Source organism: Mytilus edulis, chromosome 10, assembly GCF_963676685.1.
Source record: "Mytilus edulis chromosome 10, xbMytEdul2.2, whole genome shotgun sequence".
NCBI classification, from domain to species: domain Eukaryota; kingdom Metazoa; phylum Mollusca; class Bivalvia; order Mytilida; family Mytilidae; genus Mytilus; species Mytilus edulis.
Window position 1 is genome coordinate 53,579,389 of NC_092353.1, and position 26,226 is coordinate 53,605,614.

The window sequence follows — 26,226 nt, forward strand, 5'->3', positions numbered from 1 at the left end:
AACATGTATAATGGTCATTTATAAGTAGATAAGATAGGACCTTGTAACTTTCTGCCATTGTATATAAATTCCATTTGGATTAAAGATTTGCTCGTTTCCGACAGGTTTGAATAAACACACTCATACAGTATATATTTTTTAACTAGAGATGATAAACCTAATGCACTTAAAAATTTGCTGTTGCCATTTTTCTTTAATACTATTTTGGACCCCTCATTCATAACAAGTCTTGCCCGACATACTTTAAGTAAACATGACATCAACATTAAAATCCGACACCTTATTTTATGAAAAGACATCGTGTCATGTATCTTGGTAGAAAGATAAATATCATTAGTTAAATAACCCTGTAAACTACGCAGAATTTTATTTTTAAACCACTTGTCACTATTAGCGATACGAGTTTATTTAAGAGCATGTCAACATATACGATACACGATTATAAATAAGTTAAACAAGCATATAGCCAAGCAATAATGGACTGCCAGGTTATTTTAAAATGTCACGGATGCAGTAAGGGACAAATTAGATGGAAATGTAGATACTGCAAGACATCTTTCTGTGGCTCTTGTAAACTCACTCATGGAGAAAATACTGGGTCATTAAAACATAGAGTAGTTGCTTTGACTGAGGACGAAATATCCAATCTGATTGATCCGAATAGAATAATCGATGGAAGTGAGGTAAGATATTAATCATATTTGAAAGTTTTTAAAATGCAATATCACAAGATTACGCTTGTGTAGGAAAAATGTGATGCATACACGGTACATATAGGTCACGCATGGTACAGAATTGACTTGCATTTTGATAATATGTACGACAGATAGTTCCGTTATATATGCAAAATTTGGCGAGCAACCCCAAAGAGACATAATACGTTGCAAAAAATGTAATCCTTCAGTCAAAACTGATTATCTATATTGAATTAACAGTCAATCACTCCTTTATATGGAATGTGTTAACGTTTATCCATTTATGTTTGAAATAAGCAGTGACCCAAACATACAATATTGATTACTCATAGGGTCTTTGCAACGGCAATAAACCCCTTTTTATACATTCATTTATATGTTTTTAAGTTAAGTGTTACGCCCATTTGTACTGCACTAGAAGACATTTAGTTTTGGGGGACAGCTGTAAATCACCGCCGAGTACGAAATTTGCTCGCTGCGTTGAGCTATGTTCTGCTCTTTTGCTAGTTGCTGTCTCTAAAACAATCCCCATTTTCAAAACTACAAAGATTTAATCTTACTTACAAAGCTTTCCAATATCTTTAATAACTTTACAAACAAAACACGTCATGCTTCAAGTCTGTGGTAGGATAGAGTAAGTGTACATAAAATAATAGGTCATTTCAAGTCATATCAGTTTTTTAAATTTTATTGTTATCGAATTTATTGAACCAATGCATGCATATATACTAAACAAAGTCTTTGATGCATTTTGCATGTTTTGTCAGAATTAGAAAAAACACGCTGATAAATAAGTCACTTGAACGTGAGTTATTCAACCAACCTCCTTGCATAAGTATGCATGCGACCTTTTATTTACCACTAATGTTGTGCATGAATAAAGCTTGTTAGCGTTCAGTTTTTTTAAAGACAATATGTCAACATTGAACATGAAACTATGATCAATAATTAATTTGCGTGACTGGTTTGATCCACAAAAACTCATTATTTTACAGGTAATAATTATGATTTATATCGGGTTATGTCACTTTTGGAAGTTTTGAATGGTCACCTTGATTATTATTTAGATAGCGTCTAGACTAAAATACACACCAAATGCTGATTCATATTATAACGCCAATGAATAAAAAATCATTTGTTTTATATTTTTTTGTATTGAATATATGTTTTAAATGTTATATATCAAATTTGAGACTATGAGTGAAATCAGGGAACATTAAGCTGACTCTTAATGCCATTTTAAAGAAGAAAGAATAAAAAAGAGGCAAAGACGTGTTCAACATTAACCGTCCGGAGCTAACAAATAATAGTGAGAAATCTCTTGGTTTGTCAGCTTTCGAATGGAATATATGATATAATTTATGTGCGCAGATTCAAAAGCTCATAAAATTGTAAATGCAAAAATTGAAGTAGATTCTCGCTTCCATCTTACAATTTCAGACCAAAACAATGCCAATGCTAACTATGATGTAAAAGTCCAAGTCAACCATTTCCCTCCAATTTTTTAAAATCAAATGTCTCTAAAAGAAGTTTCATAGCTTGAATTTTAGTGTCAATTTTAAATTTAAAATTGTTGTTAATTTCATAAAAAGAACATTCTTAGTCTTTTCGAAAGCAAATGAGTATATTTATCAATCGTCAGACCGACAATTTTATATTTTAATCTCATACTAATATTAATACTTGTGCACATTATTTTTTTTGATTTATGAGTTTGGCTGTCCTTCTGGTATCTTTCGTCTCTCTTTTATTTCAGAAGAGAGAACAAAGACTTAAAATTACTGACGTCAAAGTATTATGTGTCTCAATGATGTATGTGTTACTTGCCGTGATGCCGACTTGTCTTGCAACTGTAAGTTATTGTAGTAGATTAAACATGGTAAATATATAAGTTGACAATTTCAGAATGTCTACGTTCAAGATGTTGGAGATACATGTATGAATACAAAATGTTGGCCTTTGTGCATATTAAACAAAGGACACAGATGGATTCATGACAAAATTGTTTTGGTGATGGTGATGTGTTTGAAATTCATACTTTACTGAACGTTCTTGCTACTTACAATTATCTCTATCTATAATGAACTTTGCCCATTAGTAACAGAGAAAATTATTTTGTAAAAATTTAATAAAATTTACCAAATTAATGAAAATTGGTAAAAATTGACTACAAAGGACAAAAACTCTTCAAGGGTCAACTGACCATTTTGGTCATGTTGACTTATTTGTAGATTTTACTTTGCTGAACATTATTGCTGTTTACAGTTCATCCCTTTCAATAATAGTATTCATGATAATAACCAAAAATGGCAAAATTTCTTTAAAAATTACCAATTTGGGAGCAGCAACCCAACACCGGTTGTCCAATTCATCTGAAAGTTTCAGGGAATATATATATTGACTTAATAAACAATTTAACCATTTGTCAGATCTGCTCTAAATGCTTTGGTTTCAGTGTGATAAGCCAAAATCTACATATTACCCATATGTTCTATTTTTGGCCATGGCAGCCATCTTGGTTGGTTGGCTTGGTCACCGCACATATTTTATAAACAAGATACGCCAATAATGATTTTGGTTAAGTTTGGTTAAATTTGGCCTTGTAGTTTCAGAGGAGAAGATTTTTGTAAAAGTTAACGACGACGGACGACGACGGACGACACACGACGGATGCCAAGTGATGAGAAAAGCTCACTTGGCCCTGTGGGCCAGGTGAGCTAAAAAGAGACAAATAATAATTGCAATGTTATGGGGTATACAAATCGTTAAACCTAACCCATAATGTGCTACATGTTTCACATGTCAATGTGACTGAGGGTTTTTAAACTAAAGCAATATTCTTATTCAACAAGCAATAAAACTAGCTATATATATATACACATGGAAAAAAGTATTGCAACACCTGGATTATTATTTTGGATGGAATATGATAAAATATTTGTAACATAATAATGAAACATAGTTTATGATAGCATTGTCATTCAAACGAACAAAAAATGTATGAAAAAAAAATGTTTTATCTAACCACAATTTTAATACCAAAATGAAGTTTTTTTGTACATAAAAATGCATTTTACAATTTTTACTGTAGTCGAACTTTACAATGTCAGACATTTCAAAATTAATCTTAAGATGATTGTTCACATCATGGTTGATCGTTATACGTGTAAGAATTAGAACTTTGTGTACAGCCTCCATGCAAACGGATAACCGCGTTTTAACGTCTTGACTGCCATAAATCGACTCAATTGTTTCTAAGGTAGCAGCAACCATTTATAATGAAAGGCATTGTTTATTTCATGATATATTTGAACTGGGGTGTCCTTTCGTGCACTTTTCGCCCAATAGTGTCCAATATACGCTCGATATGGTTCAAATCTGGGCTACGATCGGGCCAGGGAAGATGAACCGAATTCCATTGAAACAATAGATCTTCCCCCACGATGCTAATTTTGGCAAGCTCTGCATTACATTAAATACGGAAACTGTGTGTCTGTTCGTAAGCAAATGTCACCAAAATGATCTAATCGCACAATAACCTGTAGCGATGAGTCGATCTCGAACAGTTCTTGTTTAAAGGCTCCTGTATGGCCACCACTCTCTTTTTTTAGGATTGTATTGTATTGTATTGTATGCAATGGGCTTCCTTCTCACCAACCTTCATTATACTCTTTCCTTGCAGATGGTATAGGGGGTCTTCTTGATCTCGGAAGATCTTTAACATCGTTTACTGCCTGATTTTTATTCTCAAAACGAATTATAGTGGAATGCTAATGACCAACAATACGTGCATTTGTCACAGCGGCATACCTGTTTTTCTCATGCTGATTATCTGCCATCTTGCTGCATTTAAGAGTTGTTGAGGACCCATTACAAGGTGTCAATCACATCACTTTATAAACTTGGTTATTTAAAGTGTTGAAAACAATGAGGTTGCAAACATCTGTTTTGTTGTTAACGGGTGCAGTAGCTGCATGTGCAGATAAGAACTTATTAAGTCGATATTTATTGATTAAACTCAGGTGATATTTAAATAATGTTTAACTAGTTCTATTTCAACAAATTATATCACAAAAAAATTAAGAGTGTTTTTTAATTTCAATTTCAATTTGCTGTTGCAATACTTTTTTCCGTGTGTATAGTATATAGAGCACGTTTGAGATAATTACAACTGCTGATAAACCTTTTCTGCGTATTTTTAATTATTCGTTGGTGTATGCAATAACAATACACAATGAAAATTCTGTTAGTATCATTTTTCATTATCAACCTGACAGTTCTCACTTTTTACTTGACAATCTGCTCTCAAAATGATATTTTTCATTTCTAACTCGTTCATAATAATAAATTTACTGTTGACACAAATTTTTGCAATACTAAGGTTTTTCTACTTCAGGAATAGATTAATTTAGCTGTATTTGGCTAAATTAAGGATTTTTTGGTCTTCAACGCTCTTCAACTTCGTACTTTATCTGGCCTTTTAAACATTTTTGATTCGAGCGTCACTGCTGAGTCTTTTGTAGACGAAACGCGCGTCTGGCGTAAATATAAAATTTTATTCCTGGTATCTTTGATGAGTTTTTTTTATTGACATTGATAAGCAATTAGTTTTCATTTTTTGCATTTCGATTTTGAATCGAGACATGCCACCTTAAGCTTGAAAGTGAATCAATTTGAGTACAAAGTTAAAAAAAATACTTACTATAAAGATGAAGTAAACAACGGAAAGTCTATAAAAGCTGACAAAATAAAACGCCATCAACCACTCATATGAGTGAAAAACATCTACATGTACCATATTCCGGAACTTATACAGGCATGATTTTGAAACAAATGCAGGGTTTATGCTTTCATAGCCAGCAAAACGTTCCGCAGTTGTTTATGGTTCCGTTTAATTGACAAAGTTGGTTGACCCAAACAGACATAATATGTAAATTATTAGGATTCAGCATGAAAACTGTGTAAACATACATCACAGACATTCAGCACAACTCAGTAATGACTTCAAATCTTCAAACATAAAAACTTACAAATACGCTAAGAAAAAAATGTTACTGTAGTTGATAATCAATTTGACAAAGGAGTAGGTTCAGTAAGACCCCTTTTTGGCCCCAAAATATAGCAGTGTTACAAAATTGTGAAATTGTAATCTTTTAGTTTTATACTGGAAAGTAGAATGATTCTGCTACATAAATATAGGGTGTTTTGGCAATACAATGTACATATATCGGGTACTAGCATTATTAAGTCATGCTAAATTACTGAAATCTTCACAATTTTATCGTTTTAGTTAAATTTTAGACGGTTTCCGTCTCAAATGAAAGTGGCCGCATTCGTGTTCATTCATTATATTGAAACGTAAGTTGTATTTGATGATGATACATAACATATATAAAGGTTGAGGATGAACACGGATATGGCCACTTTTAGTTTTGACAAAAACCATCTGAAAGGTGACGTTTTTTGGCATATTTGAGAGATTTTTTTAAATTTAATCTTGAATCGGAGCGTTTTAAATGACTAAATCAGTTATAATCTTTCAGAAAAACTAATCAAATCAATTGAAAAAGAAACTTAAGTGTTTTAAAAGTATCTAAAAACTATCGTTAGATGAACCTGAAATTTGAGGCCAAAATCGGCCATTACCGGACCTACTCCTTTGAGTGTAGGAAAATGAAAACTCACAACAAACCGAAAATATCGACTTAAAACTACGACATTGCAACTTAAAATTGAGACATGTCAACTTTAACTGATACATTTCAAGTTGCAACTAAAAATCGAGGAAATTGCATATCCCTACCAGTCTGTCTTACCTTTGTGTTTAGATAATATGCTTACTTAATTCATTTTTTTTTTCTTTTAGGGAACAAGACTTAAAATGTATACATCCACAATAAGACAATTGACAGGGATTAAAGTTGACCCTACAGTAGTTTGCCTAGGATTTGGAGCAGTCGGAGTATCTAGTGCGTTCATTTTATCATATGGGTATTTCCGGCGACGTGCTATTTTTATTAAAGGAGTTGGAATTGTCATGATGGCCCATATTCTGCTTTATCTATTATCTGGGTTTGTCGTTGAACCCTTACTAATTTTGATTTTATATCCATTTGCCTACTATGCATACAAGAAAACTAACCAATATAAGCTAACCCCGTTCGGAAATTTGAAATTTAAAAGTCAAATTGAGAAACATGACTAAAGTTTCTTTGAATTTTAAATGACTGATTTGCGATGTCTTTGAATTTTCAATTCAGACTGGTTGATCACTGCCTGGTAAAAAAGGGGATGTATTGTGGCAGCCCTATTTTTCTTTTTTGTTTTATTTCGTGGAAATTCAGTCTTTATCTAAAAACTAGCAAAAATTGTTCTCCAGTTTGTGAGCTTACATGTTAAGAAATTAATCAAAAACTATCAATAAAACATGATTTACCTTTAATAAAAAAAAAAAAAAAAAAAAAAAAGAAATTAATCAATTTTAATCCTAGCATTGTCTATTCTTGTTATCATCTATATGTTTTGAATTAATTATTTGTTTAAAACATCACGTGACAAATTTCATTATAACATGTAGTTATGATTAAGTTAGATTACGAAATTCATATCATATTATTTCCATGCAAATTTGTAGTTGGCTACCAACGGTCAATGTGCATTTACAGTAATATGCATAGTTTTCAATATAGATCATTTATTGGAATGACTATTTGTTTTATTTCTATTGGAATATTTACCGATAAACTTGTATTGTTATTGTTGTGGTTTGTACTATTGATGAATTATATATAAACCATCATAAAGCTTAACTTTAATGTAGTTTACATATTATCAGTGTTTGTTGGTTTCCCACCGTTTTTGAAAATTGCAAATTGATGAGTGTTAATTTATTCCACATTGACTAGAGATACAACGGTAGTGGTTTGAAATATTAAGTTACATGTTTATCCCACCGCTTTATATGCCTGTTCTATGTCGGAAAGCAGTATCCTTTGTTAGTCTTATACGATTTTGTATGTTAGTTCATTTGTATATTTCTGAGTTGGTGGCGTTTGGCTTTATACATATTTTGATATGAGCGTCACTGATGAGTCTTATGTAGACGAAACGCGCGTCTGGCGTACTAAATTATAATCCTGGTACCTTTGATAACTACTATTACAATCAAGAAAAATACATTATTGTTTAAGGAGCAGCTGACTCTCCTCTGCAGGTATTGGACTTTTCGTTGTATTGGAGACTCTTTTATGACCTTTTGATGTGTTCTGCTAACTCGACGGTTGTTGTCTCTTTGATACATTTCCCGTTTGTATTCTCCATTCTATTGTGATTGCATTTATAGTCGATTATGTGACTTTCGCGACCATGGTGTTTGCCTCTGGTTCACTGTACTGTTATTTCTTCATCCCGATTTACAACGATAATGTTCCACTTGTTTAGTCATTTATTTTGTTGCCATTTTGGCATGCCATAAAACCATGTTCAATCAACCATTTTTTTCTTAAAATGACCTGTACCAAATCAGAAAAATGGCCATTGTAATTTTATTGTACGTTTCTATGTGTGTTACATTTTTATGTTGTGGTTCTGTTGTGTCGTAGTTCCCCTCTTATATTTTATGTTTGCCCCTCAGTTTTAGTTTGTTGCCCGGGTTTGTTTTTTTCTCAATCGATTTATGAATTTCGAACAGTGGTATACTACTGTTGCTTTTATTTAATAGTTGCCAACAACACATTATGACTTATCACTGGATGTAATTTATACGAGAACACGATTGTTACTATACAGTGGACATGAACCTTTATCTGTTTACATACAAAAGAAGATGCAGTATGATAACAAATGAAACCATTCTTTACAAGAGACCAAACGAAACAGAACTTAACCTCTATCTTTACATATAATAGTTTGACTGTATTTTAGTTCAATCGTGTTTGTAAAATTGTATTGGAGTTTTCACATGAGAGCCACATAGTTTATTAGGTTTTATAATTAACTGTTATTTTTAATTTATTGACACAATTTACAATTTGAACATAAAACCAGACCAAATCACAAAAACTTAACGACGCAAAAAAAAGCATGGACAGATGAAACCACTTAGATCCATGCCATACAAATTTAGTTTACCTACTGCTTCAAGTATCTGATAAATATACCTTGTCACTAAACTTTTAAATGAGGTCGAGGTCAGGTTTGACAGACATCATTGACTTGTAGGTGCTTCAAGGCTTCCATATACCAAATATTGTTATCCTACAACTAACAATAAGTGAGAAATTTACAAGACAATTATTTTTCACTGAACCATGTAAATCGGATCAAGGACAACATGACAATGAACGTATTACTGTCAAAGATATCTGCATACAAGGTAGGAATCACATAGGTCTATATCCTTCTGAAACATAAAGCTTTTTACAAAAAGTGCACGCTGCTGCCACCGACGGATATCGCAGGAAAACAATAATACCAATTAATTGAATTACAAAAAAGGAAATAGTGATTTCCAGCATTAACAGCAATTGACTTTGTCTATTAAAACTATATCATATTGCAAGCAAGAGCAGTTTACATTTTCTTATCCAAACAAATCTTAAAACCAAATAAATGAGTGTATAATCCCGCTGCAATTGTTTTGCACCTGTCCTAAGTCAAGAATTTGATGTTCAGTTGTTGTCGTTTGTTTATGTGGGTCATAAGTGCTTTCTCGTTTCTCGTTATGTATATATAGATTGAACCGTTGGTTTTCCCGTTTGAATGGTTTTACACTAGCAATATTTGGGGCCCTTTTTATAACTTGCTGTTCCGTGTGAGCCTAGGATCCGTGTTGAAGACCGTACCTTATCCTATAAGGGTTTACTTTTATGAATTGAGACTTAGATGAAGAGTTGTCTAACTGGCACTCATACAATATCTTCTTATATCTAGCAACCAACAAATTGCGGAAACTGCATGAACTCGAAAGACATAGTATATCCCCACCTGCTATACATTGAAAACCCGTTATGCAAATCTTACTCAGTTATAATTCATAATCGTAAATGAGACAATATCGATAAAATAAGGACACTTGCATATCACTAATTTAATTGGAAAATTTCAACCGAAGCACCATCGTCATTAATGACCATCAAACGGTCATCGTTGTCATTATATGCTAATCCTCTAGGCTGTTTAATGTCATTGTCATGGCCTAAGATGACTTTATATTGTTTGAGCGTTTTTGACAATTTATAGACACTATTTTCAGTTGTATTTAGTGCAAACACCTCTCCGTATTTATTAACGCACATATATTCTGGAGCTAGATTTTTTAATGTTCTTTTAGATATTGGTCCACCGTCCCAATCAATGCAGCAAATACTGGTTTCATCAGTGTAGTATATTTTTCCTTCCTCGTCTACACTTACGGAAATTGCAGCACATGTTCTATCTAAAACTTTTATGATGTTACCATTTAAGTCCGTTCGAAATAGATGACCATCTAATATAATGACAAGCATTTCCTTATAACTGGAAAGGCCGGACACAAATCCAATCTCGCGATTATGTTGTATTTGTGATGTATTCACATCAACAATCTGTATTCCATTCTCCCATAAAGCAACAGCTACTAAATTTTCATTGACTACTGTAATATCAGCGGGCCAGTTTTCTAAATTGATCTGTTCATAAAAGCTACCATCTGCTTGACAAATGTATAAACAGTTATATACGGAATCTTTCAGCAGTATCTTTCCATCTAGCAAGAAAAGTCCAGCAGAAATTTTTGCTCCTTCATTATAATCAGATGCCATAAGTTTTGATATCAATGAAATTGCTATTGAGCTCCTTTGTCGTAGTACGGGTGCCTGACTTTGTTTTATTTTCCTAAGAGAGGGTAAAGTGACTTTTTCTTGAACTAATGATATCTGTCCGAATGACGATAGCACAGCATCAATGTTGTCGTCTTGTAATTTGATAGTTGACACTTGCAGTTTATTACGGACGGAGTCTAAATATATTTCCTCATTTGCCAAATGTTTTTCAATAAGCTTTAATAGGACAAATTTATGTCCACCTTCAATCCAATGTTTGGATTTATTGAATTCAATGTCAAGATCAAATTGCTTCAAAGTGCTATTTCTACTAAGTAATTCGTTCGAGAGGCTTTTGTTATCATTAACTATTTCCAATAACTTTTCTTCTGCTGTATTTTCTAAATCACAAAGTCGCTGAGTTAAAATATTTTTAATTCCAAGTATCCTAGATAAAATTTGGTGATGACTTGTTGTCAGATGTGAATTATGTTCGGACATTCTTTCGACAATATCTACTTGGGCGTCTTTTGAATCTTGTAATCTCTGTTGAAGGTCTGATTCGAAAGAGGAATTGAAACCTTTACATTCAGAAATATCGACCATTTTGCATTTTGGGTGAAATGTACAAACACAAGAACTACAGCAGAGTTGATCATGATAACTGCAAAATGACGAGATGCATTCGTTCTGGTGAATCAGACATGTAAATGGATAGACATCGATGTTTTGAAAAACCTTGTGGTGTATACTGGATTGAGTGTGTATATCATAGCACGCGTGGCAGTAGAATTTTCTACACGTTGAACAACCATATGTTGAGATTCGAGGTTGTACGTTTGAACAATCGTCGCAAGGTTTGTAAATATTTCCTTTCCGATGAAAATCTACAAATGAAGAAATGATTGAACATCTTCATGTATAAATACTTTTATAACACATTACGAATTTTTATATAACAATTTTGTAACAGCATGATTCTGACCCTTCAATACTCTTAGCAAAAAATTGTTTATATAAAAAAATACCAAACTCGAAGATAAATTGCCTGAATCGATTACCTGATAAAAACATCTGCCATTGTGATATTAACTTTTTTTCTTCATGCACTCAGTGACAATTTGCTTATTTGTATATCTTCTAAAAGGATATTTTAGATGGTCATGTATAGATAATAACTGATTTTCTTTCGATACATTGTACTTATCTTTGAGGCTTTTGATGTTTTGGAGATCACTTAAAAAATTCAGGACAATATATATTCTATATTACCACTATACCAATTTGGTTATGTTGAAATACTTGAAGATTTCAGTTTGTGTCTTTATTTATATGTTTTTACTCTTTTTCCTTATCTTTTTTAGCGTGTGCAAAGACGACCATAAAATGGAAATTATATTTTTCAATGGCAATAAATACCCAAAGAGCCCAATTCACGAAATCAACAATGTTGACTTTTTGTCAGATCACATGTTGCTAAACATTTTATTTATATTCTTGTGCTTTGTGTTTCCTTGTTTTTGCAAAAAGATTCATAAAATTGTAAGGCAGTTGTTTGGTTAGTCAGTTGTCAATTTCTCCCAATCGATTTATATATAATCTTATTATGCTTATCCTCTTTGCAATATATAATTTTTTCCTATCTAAAATGGCAAAACAAAACCTGTAAAGGGCAATAACTATCCACAGTGTCCAATGTACAATTTTAACCACGTTTATTAATTTCAGATCTTTTTTCGCTATGAGTGTTTGCTATATTTTTGTGTCTATGCATCTTTGCTTCTGCAAAAATGTCCTAAAAAGGGTAAAAATTGTAATTTAGGAACAACAAATCATTTTGGCAGCTTACTTATTTATAATTATTTGTAAATCTTTTTGTATTACGCCTAATATCTTTCCTCTCTAAAATGGTGTTCAAACAAAGAAAACGAATGAACAAAACCTTTCTTTCAAGACAATTTAAGGTCGTATTTTGATGAATTGTTTTTTGGTTTTCTGCACAGGTAAGACTCTATATGTGAGGCAATTTTAAATCCAGAACCGATATCCAAAATTTTAATATACGGTTATATTCAACGTACTAAGATAAATCTTCATTGGTATGGAAACTGAGGTACAATGTCATAGAGATCCACAGACTTATACTTTTGCTTGTTTTTATCCGCTTTTTGTTCCTTGTTCATAAATATTGTGGGTCATAACCCCCTAAATTTATTCAAACCTTTCTTTTATGATATGGAAGCTTGGGGTTCAATTTTATAGAGGTCGATACAGGTGCACTCAATTCAATGTATAGAAATACAATCTCGTCGGAGGACAATGTCATGCCATTATATGGCTGCATAAAAAATGCGGTCGTATAATATAAGCCACTTTGCTTAACAAAATAAGTTACAAAGATGTTATTTGTTGGCATTTGGCTGCCCCTACCGTGCTTTTATCTTTGATTAGCTTATGTCATTTTCCTACTCTGATTACCCGTATGTTCTCCTTGTAAGATGACATCGATGATACGTTGATCCTGTGTAATGACATTTGCATTTGCTGTTTCTAAAACATCCGTGACGAAGCCAATTACATTTTCCTGCAAGGATGTCGATGACTGTAATGTTTTTGATTGTATTCCTACTTCTAATCGTATTGGTTTCGTCTGCATTCCTGGTTCTGTAACATACGATGATAGCCATTCATTCTGTCTAGTTGAACTTTGGGTACAATCGTCTGTAAACGGAAAAATGTAACTAAATATACATCATTAAGTTCATAATAGTTCATTTATATAATTGGGACACATGAAAGTCGGTAGCTTTATTTCTTATTTACATTAAGGTTCAAATAAGTTGTCTTAACACCGGTAATTGGGTTTTGTACGGAAATTCGGTAATTCCGAATCAAATCCATGGCAAAAAGGAACGGTCATTCGAAATGTAAAATTGCACAGCCAAGGCTGTCTGAGTACAGACATTATCACCAACTATATCTCTTGAGTCATTTTGGTGTCGTATTTCTCAATTTTGAGGGTTTTCCTGTGACCTTTATAAATGTAATTAAATTGTAAAGAAATATAATTTCAACATTATGTTAACTATATTGTATCGATATTAATAGGCTAGTTTTTTGTACATTTGGATCATAATGATACAGTTTTTATTCTATCCAATTAGTTTACTCAAAGTTAAATGAACCAGTAAAGTATGGTGGTTCCTTTCAATTGATATAAGGATTTCACATTGACAGCTTTTCCTACACTTTGATATTGAAACTTATAATTCGTTGAGTAGTTATCTTCACAACAATTCAGACTATTCACCGCTAATTTGTAGAAATATTCAATTATCGCAAGCATATGGTGAATCAATGTCACTATATAGAGTGTTGTTTTCAATGTTTAAACCTTACGTGAAATACTCGATGAACAAATCATAAGTAGTATATTTCACAAGTCAACTGTAGTCTATTGAAACATTTCTTTTCGGTGTGAGCTAACATAATTACATTTCTGTTTTGATTCAAAGGAAAATGCATGCAATTTGTTTTAACTGATATTCAACATCTCCTGCAGAAATAAAATTTATAAAACCCTTATAGTTCACGTGTAGTTGTATCTGGATAAATACCTTTATCTAAAATGACATCAAAAAGACGTAGTGTAGCTGTTACGTCATCGTCCACACCGGAAAGGTCCAATATGTCTTCTATAAATCCAGTAACTTCGGCCAAAATACTTTTTCTGTATTTCAACATTTTTGTTTGGATTGAGATGTATAATAATATGCTTCCATATGACGCACTGTTCAGCTTAATTGTATATCTTCCAGTATTCAAATTTTCTTTCAGATTATTTATTTTTTCTGTTATCTCTTCTTCATTGTCACAACCATGTATTACTATTGTTGCTGCAACTTCACCTTCGTTTTCTTAAATGAATACAATAAAAAATTGATAATGTAAAAATGATAAATCCAGTTGGTAATTTCACACAAAAAGGAATCATGAATCAATTTGAGCCTAGCATATATAATGAATTGAATTGCAAACAAAATGTACGATAAATGATTTAAACGTTACTTAATTCACATCTACAGTGTGTGTTCAACATTTAAGATACTTAAATACTTAAATTATTGATCTGATTTTGAAATGCAGTCAAGAATTCCATTTTACAAATGACAAAGACAAACAAAGCGTTAGAATCAAACAAAAACGAGATAAACACTATAAGCTAATAAGCCTCTATGTAACGTTCATAACCCATAAACGCTATCTACTTAGCGGCTAGTTTTGAAGCAAATTGGACGCGCATGAAACAGTACATTATGATTAAAGATGTATTTTAGAATATTTTCTATGAAATCATTTTACATTTATACGTTAATTAAAGTTCAAAACCACCAGGTTTAACTTGTCAATAAAAACATATAATATGTTTGATTTTAACTGGGTTTTTTTCCCAAAAAAGACAACTTTGGTAAACCCATGCTAATGAATATCATAACATTAGCAAAACTTTAATGTAATTATATAACTTACGACCCATTTCATTTGTTTCCTGCATCAAACTTTCAAAATCTGTCGCATAGTAAATATTCAGTGTTTTATCATTCTTCATTGTATGCCTTAGTTTCACTGAAATGTATTAATAAAAATTCAAAGAAAATTCATTAATTAGATTAAAACACATATTTAATTGAATTGTACAATGTTCTCTATAACTATAAGTATAGCTTGTATGTCGCAGAATGAGTTTTAATTGAAAAGAAACGTTGAATTGGTCATTTGATTATTATGTGTATGGTGTTCCTTTAATAGGCGAGTGTCCACATCTAGGATTGTTTAAGAACTGTTATAGACTCAGGATAAACACTTATATCTAAAACTGAAGATCTTGAGTTGAGATCTTAATTTTGTATAGTTTGATTGCTGTCTCTCTGATGTGTAGTTTGTGTCTACAAATACAAAATGTGAAATATTTTCAATAAGAAAACAAATTCGGTTAGTAATAAAATGTATTATATTTGCATGATTAGAAAGGGTAGATTATTATCGAACCACGTCCTTTCTAATAGAATGCATACGTGTTTTAAACGAATTATGATGTCAAATTTACGCCATTTGAATATATTTTGCATAGATGAAATAGACAACAAAACAAATAAAAACACACTGAATGGGAACAAAACGTTACTAAGTCAATACACAGGCTAATTACATAGTTAACAAATAAAAAACTGTAAGAAAGAAAAAAATAACAACATTACAGATTGAAGTCAATTCACACATTATTTCGATAGCTTGAGTAATCACTTACATTTCAACTCGCAAATTTCTTCAAGTGCATTTGTATATTTTGCTTCTGTTTCTGCGTCAATCGATTGTGTTTGTAATGCCGATATTTTTGAGAAATAACCAAAATTCAACTGTTTGTGAAATTCCTTATCGAAACGTCTTCCAACTTCAATGCAGTCTGTAAAATACTTTTGCAATTCTGTTTCTGAAACTTCTTTTGAAGCTCTATGGCATACACTATTACGCCAATGATGAATTCTTTCTACGTCATCACTGACTGATAAATCACATGACCTAGGTTCTCGTCCCCAATTCTGTGTTGGGGTTGGTACAAGATTGAAATATTTAAGTAATTTATAAGCAAATGTCACATCAACGTCAGCATATCCATTTTGATTCATGTCTTGAACTATCTTTTGTTCCTTTGAATTCAGATTGTCCTTCATTTTTTTGTCGTTTTGAATCATATTGAAAAGTGTTCGTGGTGGAATACTATTCAGCAGAAGTTCTTGCATTATTTCTGGATACACATCGGATACAACTAATAATATACGTGCCAGTCTGGTTCTTGACTCTTTAGTTTGTAACATCGCTGTTGCCATTTTTCTAAAGCTTCGTCTTAATCTGTAAACATGAAAATTTGAGTTTGATTTGTCAAAATTAAAGTTTTATACTGAACATCTCTTTTTTAAAATAAGTTACACACAATCGTTGAATCCAATAAGTTTATAACATTTGTTGTTTCCCTTGTTTTGATTTTGGTTTACAAGTCTACCGCACGACTTTTTTATGCACAACTTAAAGTAACTGTTTGATTTATACATCTTGAAAACTGTTTATGTTCATAATAGGAATACATTGTATGCCCTAGGCAAATATGAAGATGTGGTGTTGTTGCAAATGAAAAACTATCCACCCGAGATCAAATGACGTGAATGTACGCATTTTTTGGTCCCAATTTGGCCTTCAACAACTTTCCTTGCTTTGTGTGTAATGATTATATATATAAAAGATGCGAGATGAGTGCTATTGAGGAAGACACAATTTGTAATAGTAAACCATTGTAGGTTAAGTACGGTCTTCAATACCTAGGCTAGCCTTGCTCACACTGAACAGCAAGCTATAAAGAGTCCAGGAAATGATTAATGTAAAACCATTCCAGCAGAAAATCTACGATCTAATCTTTATAAAAAGCTAGAAACGAGAAACGCTTGTGATCCACAGAAACAAACGACAACCAATGAACATCAAGTTCCTTACTTAGGACAGGTGCTAACAAATGCAGCAGGTCGATGTTTTAAATAAACTCATCATAAATACCAGGATTCAAACTTTGTATTCGTCCACAAAAGACCTATCAGTAACGTTTGGAAAAAAAGTACCATGTAGTAGATCTAGAGCATCGAGGACCAAAAATTCCTCAAAGTTGTGCCAAATACAGAAAAAGTTATCTATTCTTAAAGGTTAAAAAAAGCAGAAATTCAAGTTTTGCAAACAGTTATTTTATATTATAACCGTATCAATCAATAGTTACCAAACTTCAACCTTGCCTTTAACAATAGGATAACATCTTGACATAGAAATACACTTAAAAAAATCAATTGAAATGACTAAACTCAATCAAAAGACAATTCAACACAAACAAGTGAACTGTACGAATACATTTGATTATGACACAATGAAAATAAACAACCATAACCTTGGGCAAAATACCTCTAAATGAAATAATGTACACAGGTAAATGAAAATATTTTTGTTAGGGATAAAGGAATGGAGAATTGAAATATTTTTTATTAAATAAATAATGTTGTTTATAGTACGAGAACAGTGAAAATGTATAGTCATTAAAGCTTTTCTTTTTATTAAGCATAGGGAGACGAGATATAACACACATGAGTAAACATTAAATAACAAAAAAGCATTTCAAATTGTAACAGGTCAAATTAATACGAAAGTACAATTAGTGTAGTATTTTGTTCAAGGAAATTAACTACATTAAAATAGGTCATTTTGAGACATTTGTCATAACTGACATTACCAAACTGTTGGTACCAAAATGATATATATTTTGACACATACTCTTATGAACAAACTGTTAACGAGGTTGATCAAACAGGCTGTTATCAACGACTGGTTACCTTACTTTGGAAAGAACTGAATGCCGAATTTACTGATATTCCGATAGGAACACTAACTTTCAGTATGGTTTTTGGTATTGAGTGGAATGGTATCTGTTTAAAAGACTTATTACGACTGATGACTGTACATCAGTCAACAGATTATAAAAACGGGTAATATTTGAGATTTTTAAAGAATTAAGATATTTTACATACAATAACAGTGAAAAAATTAAACAAACCTATAAAATAGCATTAGGTTCATTAAAAAAAGGATAAATTTAATATAAGTTACAAGACAACAAATTCCAGAGCAACAGCTTTAGTGCATGACGCAGACAGAAGAACAAATGAACTATCTTGCATTGTTTATTGGTATGTGTACAATACATGTTTCACCTTATTGAATATAAAAACAGGCCAACTGAACTAAACACTGGTGTTTAACACTTTTTAATTTTCTGTCAATTTTTGCAATTTAAATTATACAAAACTGCTTTACACAGGCAAATAGTGCTTCCTAAGGCAAAAGAGTGATATATGAATCGAAAAAAAAATACATTTGAAGATCCATAAAACATGACAAGGAAACTTGCAAATCTCTGAATCTAATTTATTATCGAGTTGTCCTCTAAAGTCATCCGATGACCATATAATCGATGTAAACATAAATATAGATATAAACAGATTAAGCAACCTCGTGTTGTTGGATTATTCTAGGTCGATTCTATTTCATATTAAAGATGACAAACAAATGTTAATCATCGTTTTTACCTGTATAAAAAAAAAATTTGTGGATCGAATCAGTTAATCAAATGATTTACCTTTGTTTCACTTTCGATGTTGACATTCTTTTCCTTTAAATAACTTTACACATACAGTTCACGTGTTATCCATCTCAGACTAAGGGTTTAATTGAAGTTCACATGAATACGGATTCAATGAGGTCGAATTATTCACTTGCAAGTGAATAGTTCATAATCAATTTTTGTAGCTTATTTTAACAAAATTGAACCATACTGGTTGCTTAAAGTGAATTATTATTTCACTTTTTGCGTTTCATTAATGATAGAGCAAAATAAATAACAAATTATATTGTTTTATATTTATCGTAATTAGTGCCCCTTTAATCAAAGATGTTGTTGAATGACTAGTGTTTTTCATTGTGCATATGATCTAAATATACACGATAACCAAACCTAAACACTAAGGCCGTGTTCACATTGACCTAAACTCGGTGTTGTGTAAGTGTAACTCACACGTAAACTAAACAAAATTACGTTCCCATTGATAAAATTCAATGTTTACATGTAGTGTAAATAATGTTTTATCTACATGCAGTCGATACTCGATGTAGGCCTTGTGTAGATTAAGTGTACACAAAACTAGGCATTTAAAACATTAGTTTCACCGTGTATATTTAAGGGAGAAACAATTTTTGAATGAAATTGATATTTATAACAATTATTAATAAAGTTCTTTACAGAAATATTTGTCTAAACTTGATATATTTATTTGTTTTTGTTTTTAATCTTAACGTAGCTTTATTAAGCCCTTATCAAGACTCAAAGCAGCATCATTGCCGAACACATAATTCATTTAAAAATTAAGGTATTTCATAATCGACTTGACTTGCACAGAAATGTTTGCCACTGGTCTTTACTCAAACAACGATTCACTCATAAATGCATTACTTAAAAAGTGTGAGGTAAATGTATTGTTTGTCTAGTACATGTCTCTCGGATCCGTTAAATTACCCTTAAAACTGACAAAAAACTTGCCAAATACTCCTTGGAGAAGAAATACCATTTGAAACAAACAGAAAATATAGGAAAATAGTGATCCCTAATATATCATTCCTTTTTCTCCTTCAATCTCTATACCGATGTAATGCATTGGCGTTATGAGAATAAAAATATATATTCTTCGCCTGTAAGCACGCTGCTGCAGCCTACGTTTTCTAATGCTTAATCGAGACATTTTTACTATTTTTAAACTACTGCAAATCCTCAAAATGGCTTTCATAAAGAAGCAACCACTTAACTTAAAAAAAAGATTGGGTATTTTCTTAATTTATCTGAGCCAGATATTTTTCCGCGCAAACGTTTTATTCCGAGGTTTTTTCGATGCTGGTAATCATTTTTTTTTTCAACATTTAACACTTTAATGTATGGGGAAACTCTTGATTTAGAATATTTTTGTATCATCTGTAGGACCTTTTTTTTTATCCAATTGGGGTTCGGAATATTTATACTCCCCCCTCCCCGATTTGAAGTCAAATGGTCGTTCCCTTACTGCTAGAAAAGTTGTCCGAAAACTTTTACATTCGGTTCTACGTGATGAACATTTAAATGACATAGAGTTTACAAGTGTGAACAAATCTTATGTACAGTTATTTAAACAAGGTGTATAGATGTGAACACATTTTATGTGAAACCAGTGTCCAGTGCATTAAACTAATTGTAAACAAGTTTACTGTACATGACGTTTGGTGTGAACACAGCCTAAATGTAATATTCATTAAATCGAAAGAGGTAAACAAAGGTAGTTTGTTTAATTTATTGCATTTTTTAATATCAATTATCAATTATTACTGTTCTCGCAGGCCCTATAATTTGATCTGATTAAACTTATATTAGCAGTATATTTTTCTTTATATGAAACAAATTTTACAATAATACATTTCGGAAATGAAATAGAATAAGGTGATAAATGTATAAAACACGCAAAGACACCCAATATCTGCTTTATACAAGAAAATGTATGCAGACATTCCAATCTGTATTTAAATAAACATCGTCATTTCCGGACCGTTAATAACATTGTCAAAGGCCGTACTATGACCTATAATTGTTAATTTTGGTGTCATTTTGTGTCTTGGGAAGAGTTGTAACATTGGCAATCATACCACGTCTTCTTTTCTTAGCATGATGAGATGGATGTCTATCAACTATAAAAACAAATCGGGATTTAAATGTGAAATAAATGAATAAATAATGACTCATTATAGAATGTAAAATCAAATAACCGTATTTTAAAATAAAAGGAGAGATTTTTGGGGAATATCTAAACTCACAAGTCCAACAACAATACACTGACAACGCCATAATTAAAAAATAAATCGACAAGCACACAAACAACAGTACACTAAATACAATAAAGAAAGCTAAAGACTGGGTAACACGAACCTAACCTGAAATTTGGGAATATATAAGGTGTTCAATAAGGGTAAGCAGATTTAGCCAATATGTGGTACCCGTCGTGTAGTGAATGTAAGTACAGACCTGGTAATAAGTTTAATTTGGTAGGTTACATTCGTCAAAACATGCAAAAGGGAACGTGATTGTAGTAACAACATAAGGAACATATCCGCGATCATCTATGAAACCGATATTCCATAACGGTCAACAGACTTGTAATGACGTCCGAAAGATTTACAAAGGGATGACTTTAATTTTACTATTCGGATCTCTTTGTTTAAAAGCGTCCTTGTAAGAAGCAGCCTTCTCTGAAGACATTCATGATAGGAAACAAAGGCCGTGAATTTCGTTTCATTTGTAAAATATATATTCCGTATGTATGCGCTGCTGAAATGTTGCTTCATAGAAATGGAAATTTTACAATGGGGAAGCTGAAATCCTCCCTTTTATCGTAAAATATTGTTTTCAACCGACCCTCATTGTCAGTTTGTAGACGTAAGTAAAGACATAAGGTAGCACTCCACAGTTTGGTGTGTAGTTTCCAATTGGCCACTGTGGATGCGAGCTAGTGTGCAATAACATTCATTTTTTGATAGCGGAAGATTAAAATAGCATTCAAAGTGAGTTTATATGAACATCAAGACTATGTATTGTATGTTACATAGGCTGTATGACAGTCCGTGTTTGCATATCCGTGCCAAACATTAGTCCGGCAATTATTGTTATGTTTTTTCTAACACCCATTTTTAGTTTGATCATGATGTAGGTTAATGTCGACAGTTTTTATAAAGGTAGCGCTCAAAGGCATTGAAATTCTTGTTTGATCCTAATTCTGGTGGGAAATGTGACATTTTTACCCCCCCCCCCCCCCACCTTTTTTTTAAATATTTTATGGTAAAAACACGCAGAATGTTGCCATGGATACACAAAAAAGGAATTACGTTTCACCCTTTTGACTTTTGAAAATCAAATCTATTGAAGATACTGATTACATACATATGCACATGTATAACCCAAACAGTTAGGTTTAGGTATTAGAAAGCCAGGAAAAGAAGATGATATAAAACATTTTGTGGTTCAATTTTAATTGTATTTTCTTACTATGGACTTCTACCTAAGGAAGACTTTACTATATAGGTTGTATCGCTCATCTCAACTTCGATTTGATAGATTTGTCACAAAAAAAATGAATTGATTAGTGAGAGAACAGCATCTATGTAGCGTAATAAAAATTAAAAGGTTGAGAAATAACGCTAGATTCGTTTTTTCCTTCATAAAAAGTTTTTATATCAAGTCAACCTCAACAAATAATGGTTATCAAATGTACACGGATTATAATTTAGTACGCCAGACGCGCGTTTCGTCTACAAAATACTTATCAGGGACACTCCTATCAAAATATATATAAAGCCAAACAAATACAAAGTTGAAGAGCATGAAATGAACAAGTCGGCATGAAAATGCGGATTGACTGTTGAAAAACATGTTATCCAAACGTAACAAATATGTTATCAATCAGGAACTTTAGCATCTCAATGTTGTCAGTGTCAGAGATTTTTGGTGGAATCAGAGTGTTTCTTTAACAACAAAGAATGTACGCCTCCCTAAGACAATATACATGTATCTATGTTGGCTAATTTTATTGATGAAACAAAGTAAGACCAACTATGATCATTTTAAGGACCAAGCAAAACATAAAATAACTGAGCTACGTGGAAAATTCAACACGGAAAGTCACTAACCAAATGGTAAAATTGAAAGCTCAAACATATCAAAAGAATGGATATCAACTGACATACTCCTGACTTGGTACATGGAAAATATCGATGTTTGCACGGATATAATTATAGTTTATGTATCTACTACAGTGATGTTCCAGTTTGTTCTCCTTGGTATGTAGAGGAAATATAGAACATACAGATAATTTTTCAGGATTTCCGATTCAGTAAGTGTCGTGGGGTATATGTTGAGTTTCCAAGTGAATTGTCAATACTTTATTCATTTATCAATCAGTTTATGTAATCTGATTTAAACTTCATTTCGTTTTTGCAACATTTGAGTCTCTAAAGCTTATGTTTAATGTAGCATTGGTATTTTTAAATAGACCCATTCGGTTTTTGAACTCTATTTGTATCAACGACATTAAAGTATTTTCCCCATTTAAAAGAGTTAATTTGTCTGTTTTCTTGTTCTTAACTTTACATAATCCTCCACTGAATCATTCAGTATCTGAAAGTTATGTTTCTAATTAATGGATGCAGGCTCAAGATATATTTTGGGACTTTGGAATACACATTTCACAGAAAAGTTTTTTGTCAATGTTGAGGTCACCAGTAACCACATGGACAGCGGGATTATATATGAATGGGGAACTAACACAAGTGCAAGCAGGAGGTTTAAACTTGAAGTAGTCAATATTGAGAACTTGCAACACTTGTTTGAAATTGAAATTTAATTTGCATTAGCCATAAGAAATGATAGATACAAACTTATTATTACAATTTTAAAGAATGGCGTTTCTATGAAGTTATATCATAGAATCAAACGATGAATTTAGAAAAAAAGTGTCTATTTCTGAATTATATAGATTAAAATAAAATAAAAATGCACTGCTTAAATTAAAGTAGGGATACTAACAATGTAAATAAAATTTAACACAGATACAAAAAAATAAAGTATTTGATTCACCTGTTTAAATAAACGTTTCCATTTACCCTCACTTAAAAGTGGTCGCTTCACTTGTTGAGATATGGTATGAATTTTATTAAAAGTAGCGTCTCATTTTTCGAAATACAATTGATTTAGTTTTACTAAATCAGGAAAATTGACCTGTTCATTTAATAATTTTAAGGAGAAGCTTTTTCGTATAGCTGTTTAAATACTATTTAGTTGTATTTAAACAGATTTGTTTCGTATCTCAATCTACTAGTATACAGCAACGGTTAATATGTAAGAATTAGTCCTTTATAACGAAAGTGAACGACAGAAAAATTAAAATTATAGATGAAAATGGTTAAAAAAAAAATCTACCTGAATGTGTTTCTTGTAAACCGTATTATAAAAAAGCGTAAGATATATTGTATCTTTCTTTGACTATCCCTTTGGTATCTTTCGTCCCTCTTTCTGTAACACTGAATATTTGCACCACTGAATACCTAGTAAATGCAAAGTCTGAAACATTTTACAAATGAACAGGCTTATCTATATTTATTACTTGTGTTAAATGGTAGCACAGCATTTTTTATCACTTGGTATGATAAACATGACAATAAATATAAAATAAACTTTGACTATTTTACTTTTTACGCACATTAAACTTACTTTTGAAAGGTTCAGATGTCCTAACGTATTTATGATAAAATAAAAGGTTACATATGCATACATACATGTTGCACAACACACAGAAATGACCTATTATATCATTTCACCTGGATTTTTTCAAAAATACACCGGAAATCGATTTATTTTTGGTCGCACAATATCAAAGGGATCGTTTATTGCGTTTGAAAATGAAATTATCACGTTTGTGTGTTTTTCATCTTGTTATTTTCCGTTTTTGTTTATTATCTTTTAATGAATTATTTAATAGTTTCATGTAGTTGTATTGCATTCCTTTTATTTCAATACATACCGTCAACATATTATAAAACCGCTACGATTTAAAAAGAACGAGGTTAAAGAAAAAACTAAAGTGCAATTCTGGAAATTAATAAAGATAGCGAGATATTTATTATTTACTTATTGTCCTATGTTTTGAACTTTCAAATTGTGATATTAGAATCAACGGAAATCACGATGATCACGATGGAACCAATGTCTGTAGTTATAAAAAGCGTCTATGCTTAAGAATATTTGTAATAAAACAATTTATAATTACCCCGAAAACATCAAAAGTAAATATAACGTATAATTTCTTAATTTATTTCAAATATGAATTTATCCAATAAATCTGTAATCTGATGTATTTAAAATTGAGAATGGAAATGGGGAATATGTCAAAGAGACAACAACCCGACCATAGAAAAGACAACAGCAGAAGGTCATCAACAGGTCTTCAATGTAGCGAGAAATTCCCGCACCCGGAGGCGTCCTTCAGCTGGCCCCTAAATAAATATATACTAGTTCAGTGGTAATGAACGCTATACTAAACTCCAAGTTGTACACAAGAACCTAAAATTAAAAATAATACAAGATTTGTACAGATAACCTATGTGTTATACCTATACAATAAACACATGCCATATCATTAATATAGACAAAACAAAAAGTGTATACTTACTTTTTAAACAAATATAATTCCAGTTAACAAAAAGTACGTTAATACGTAAACAAACATTTCTATTCAAAAATAGAATTGACATAATTTATGTCATATCTAGATTTTCAGAAAATACACCGGATGTTATTTAAAAATCGATCAACTTACGTTAAAGGGAGCATTTATTGTGTATTGAAATGAGCATGTAAGAAATTTTAAAGAGGACATAGAGAGATAGAAAAATTCTAATAAATTATGTAAACTTATAAAAAATAAAAAAATTCCTTAACTTACCTTCACAAGAAACTTTTTTCTTTTAAATCCGGTGGTGAAATGACAATACACAATGGTTACAAATTTGAGGTAAATAAAATGTTGCTAATGACCCCAAATGGTATCTAGAAGATTTCTATAAATGATGAAGCATTTGAAAAGAATAATTAAATTTCCCAAATACCCTGCCACTAATTACACTGCAACAGGAATAATAAAACAATGCATATGAGTAAACAATAACTTGAAATGAATTATGGAACTATCTGTTAACACACTTTTTAATGTACTCAAAAGATTTTTATATGCGATTTACTTGATGATAACAGCAAATATTTGACTTTGAGGGAATTCAGAAGAAAATCTAACCTAAAAATGATGCCGAAGCCTGAAAAGGTCAATTTACTTCTCCAGGGAAAATAACCTGCATATCAGAAGAAAAATGTGGTGTATTGTCTATGTAAGTTGATTTTTATTTCTTTTCAAAATATCATATCTGGCCCTTAAACATTTTTTGTGTTAAATGTTAATAATATCTTAAAATTCCTGATTCTTCCCATGTTCGATATCCCATTACTTTTATTAAGAAGATGTGTT

The 26,226-nt window shown here is 31.6% G+C and overlaps 2 protein-coding genes across 3 annotated transcripts; one reads left to right on the forward strand and one right to left on the reverse strand.

Annotated features, from left to right (window-relative positions):
• The first annotated feature begins 357 nt into the window (after window positions 1-357).
• On the forward strand, window positions 358-7,132 carry LOC139492490 (uncharacterized). Its single transcript, XM_071280667.1, has 3 exons — window positions 358-683; window positions 2,452-2,547; window positions 6,562-7,132. The coding sequence occupies exons 1-3, from the start codon at window positions 477-479 to the stop codon at window positions 6,898-6,900; spliced, it is 642 nt and encodes a 213-aa protein (XP_071136768.1). The 5' UTR covers window positions 358-476; the 3' UTR covers window positions 6,901-7,132.
• Window positions 7,133-9,754: 2,622 nt separating this feature from the next.
• Window positions 9,755-25,527, reverse strand: LOC139491477 (uncharacterized). 2 transcript variants are annotated; one of them, XM_071279188.1, is made up of 6 exons: window positions 25,378-25,527; window positions 15,804-16,405; window positions 15,026-15,121; window positions 14,113-14,412; window positions 12,974-13,216; window positions 9,755-11,382 (listed from the first exon to the last, which is right to left on the reverse strand). In XM_071279188.1, the coding sequence occupies exons 2-6, from the start codon at window positions 16,381-16,383 to the stop codon at window positions 9,779-9,781; spliced, it is 2,823 nt and encodes a 940-aa protein (XP_071135289.1). In that variant the 5' UTR covers window positions 16,384-16,405; window positions 25,378-25,527; the 3' UTR covers window positions 9,755-9,778. The 2 variants fall into 2 exon arrangements, with proteins under 2 accessions (XP_071135289.1, XP_071135290.1); XM_071279189.1 differs by lacking the exon at window positions 25,378-25,527 and adding an exon at window positions 24,420-24,581.
• Between the last annotated feature and the right edge of the window lie 699 nt (window positions 25,528-26,226).

Bases quoted from the DNA above. Each gene is read 5' to 3' on its own strand.
- LOC139492490 (XM_071280667.1), top strand. From the start codon at position 477: ATGGACTGCCAGGTTATTTTAAAATGTCACGGATGCAGTAAGGGACAA. The intron at 684-2,451 runs GTAAGATATTAA...CTTTTATTTCAG, and splicing joins GAATAATCGATGGAAGTGAG to AAGAGAGAACAAAGACTTAA. The intron at 2,548-6,561 runs GTAAGTTATTGT...TTTTTCTTTTAG, and splicing joins TGCCGACTTGTCTTGCAACT to GGAACAAGACTTAAAATGTA.
- LOC139491477 (XM_071279188.1), bottom strand. From the start codon at position 16,383: ATGGCAACAGCGATGTTACAAACTAAAGAGTCAAGAACCAGACTGGCA. The intron at 13,217-14,112 runs GTATTTATCCAG...TTCCGTTTACAG, and splicing joins TGATGTCATTTTAGATAAAG to ACGATTGTACCCAAAGTTCA. The intron at 11,383-12,973 runs GTAATCAGAGTA...CTTCATTTGTAG, and splicing joins CTTACAAGGAGAACATACGG to ATTTTCATCGGAAAGGAAAT.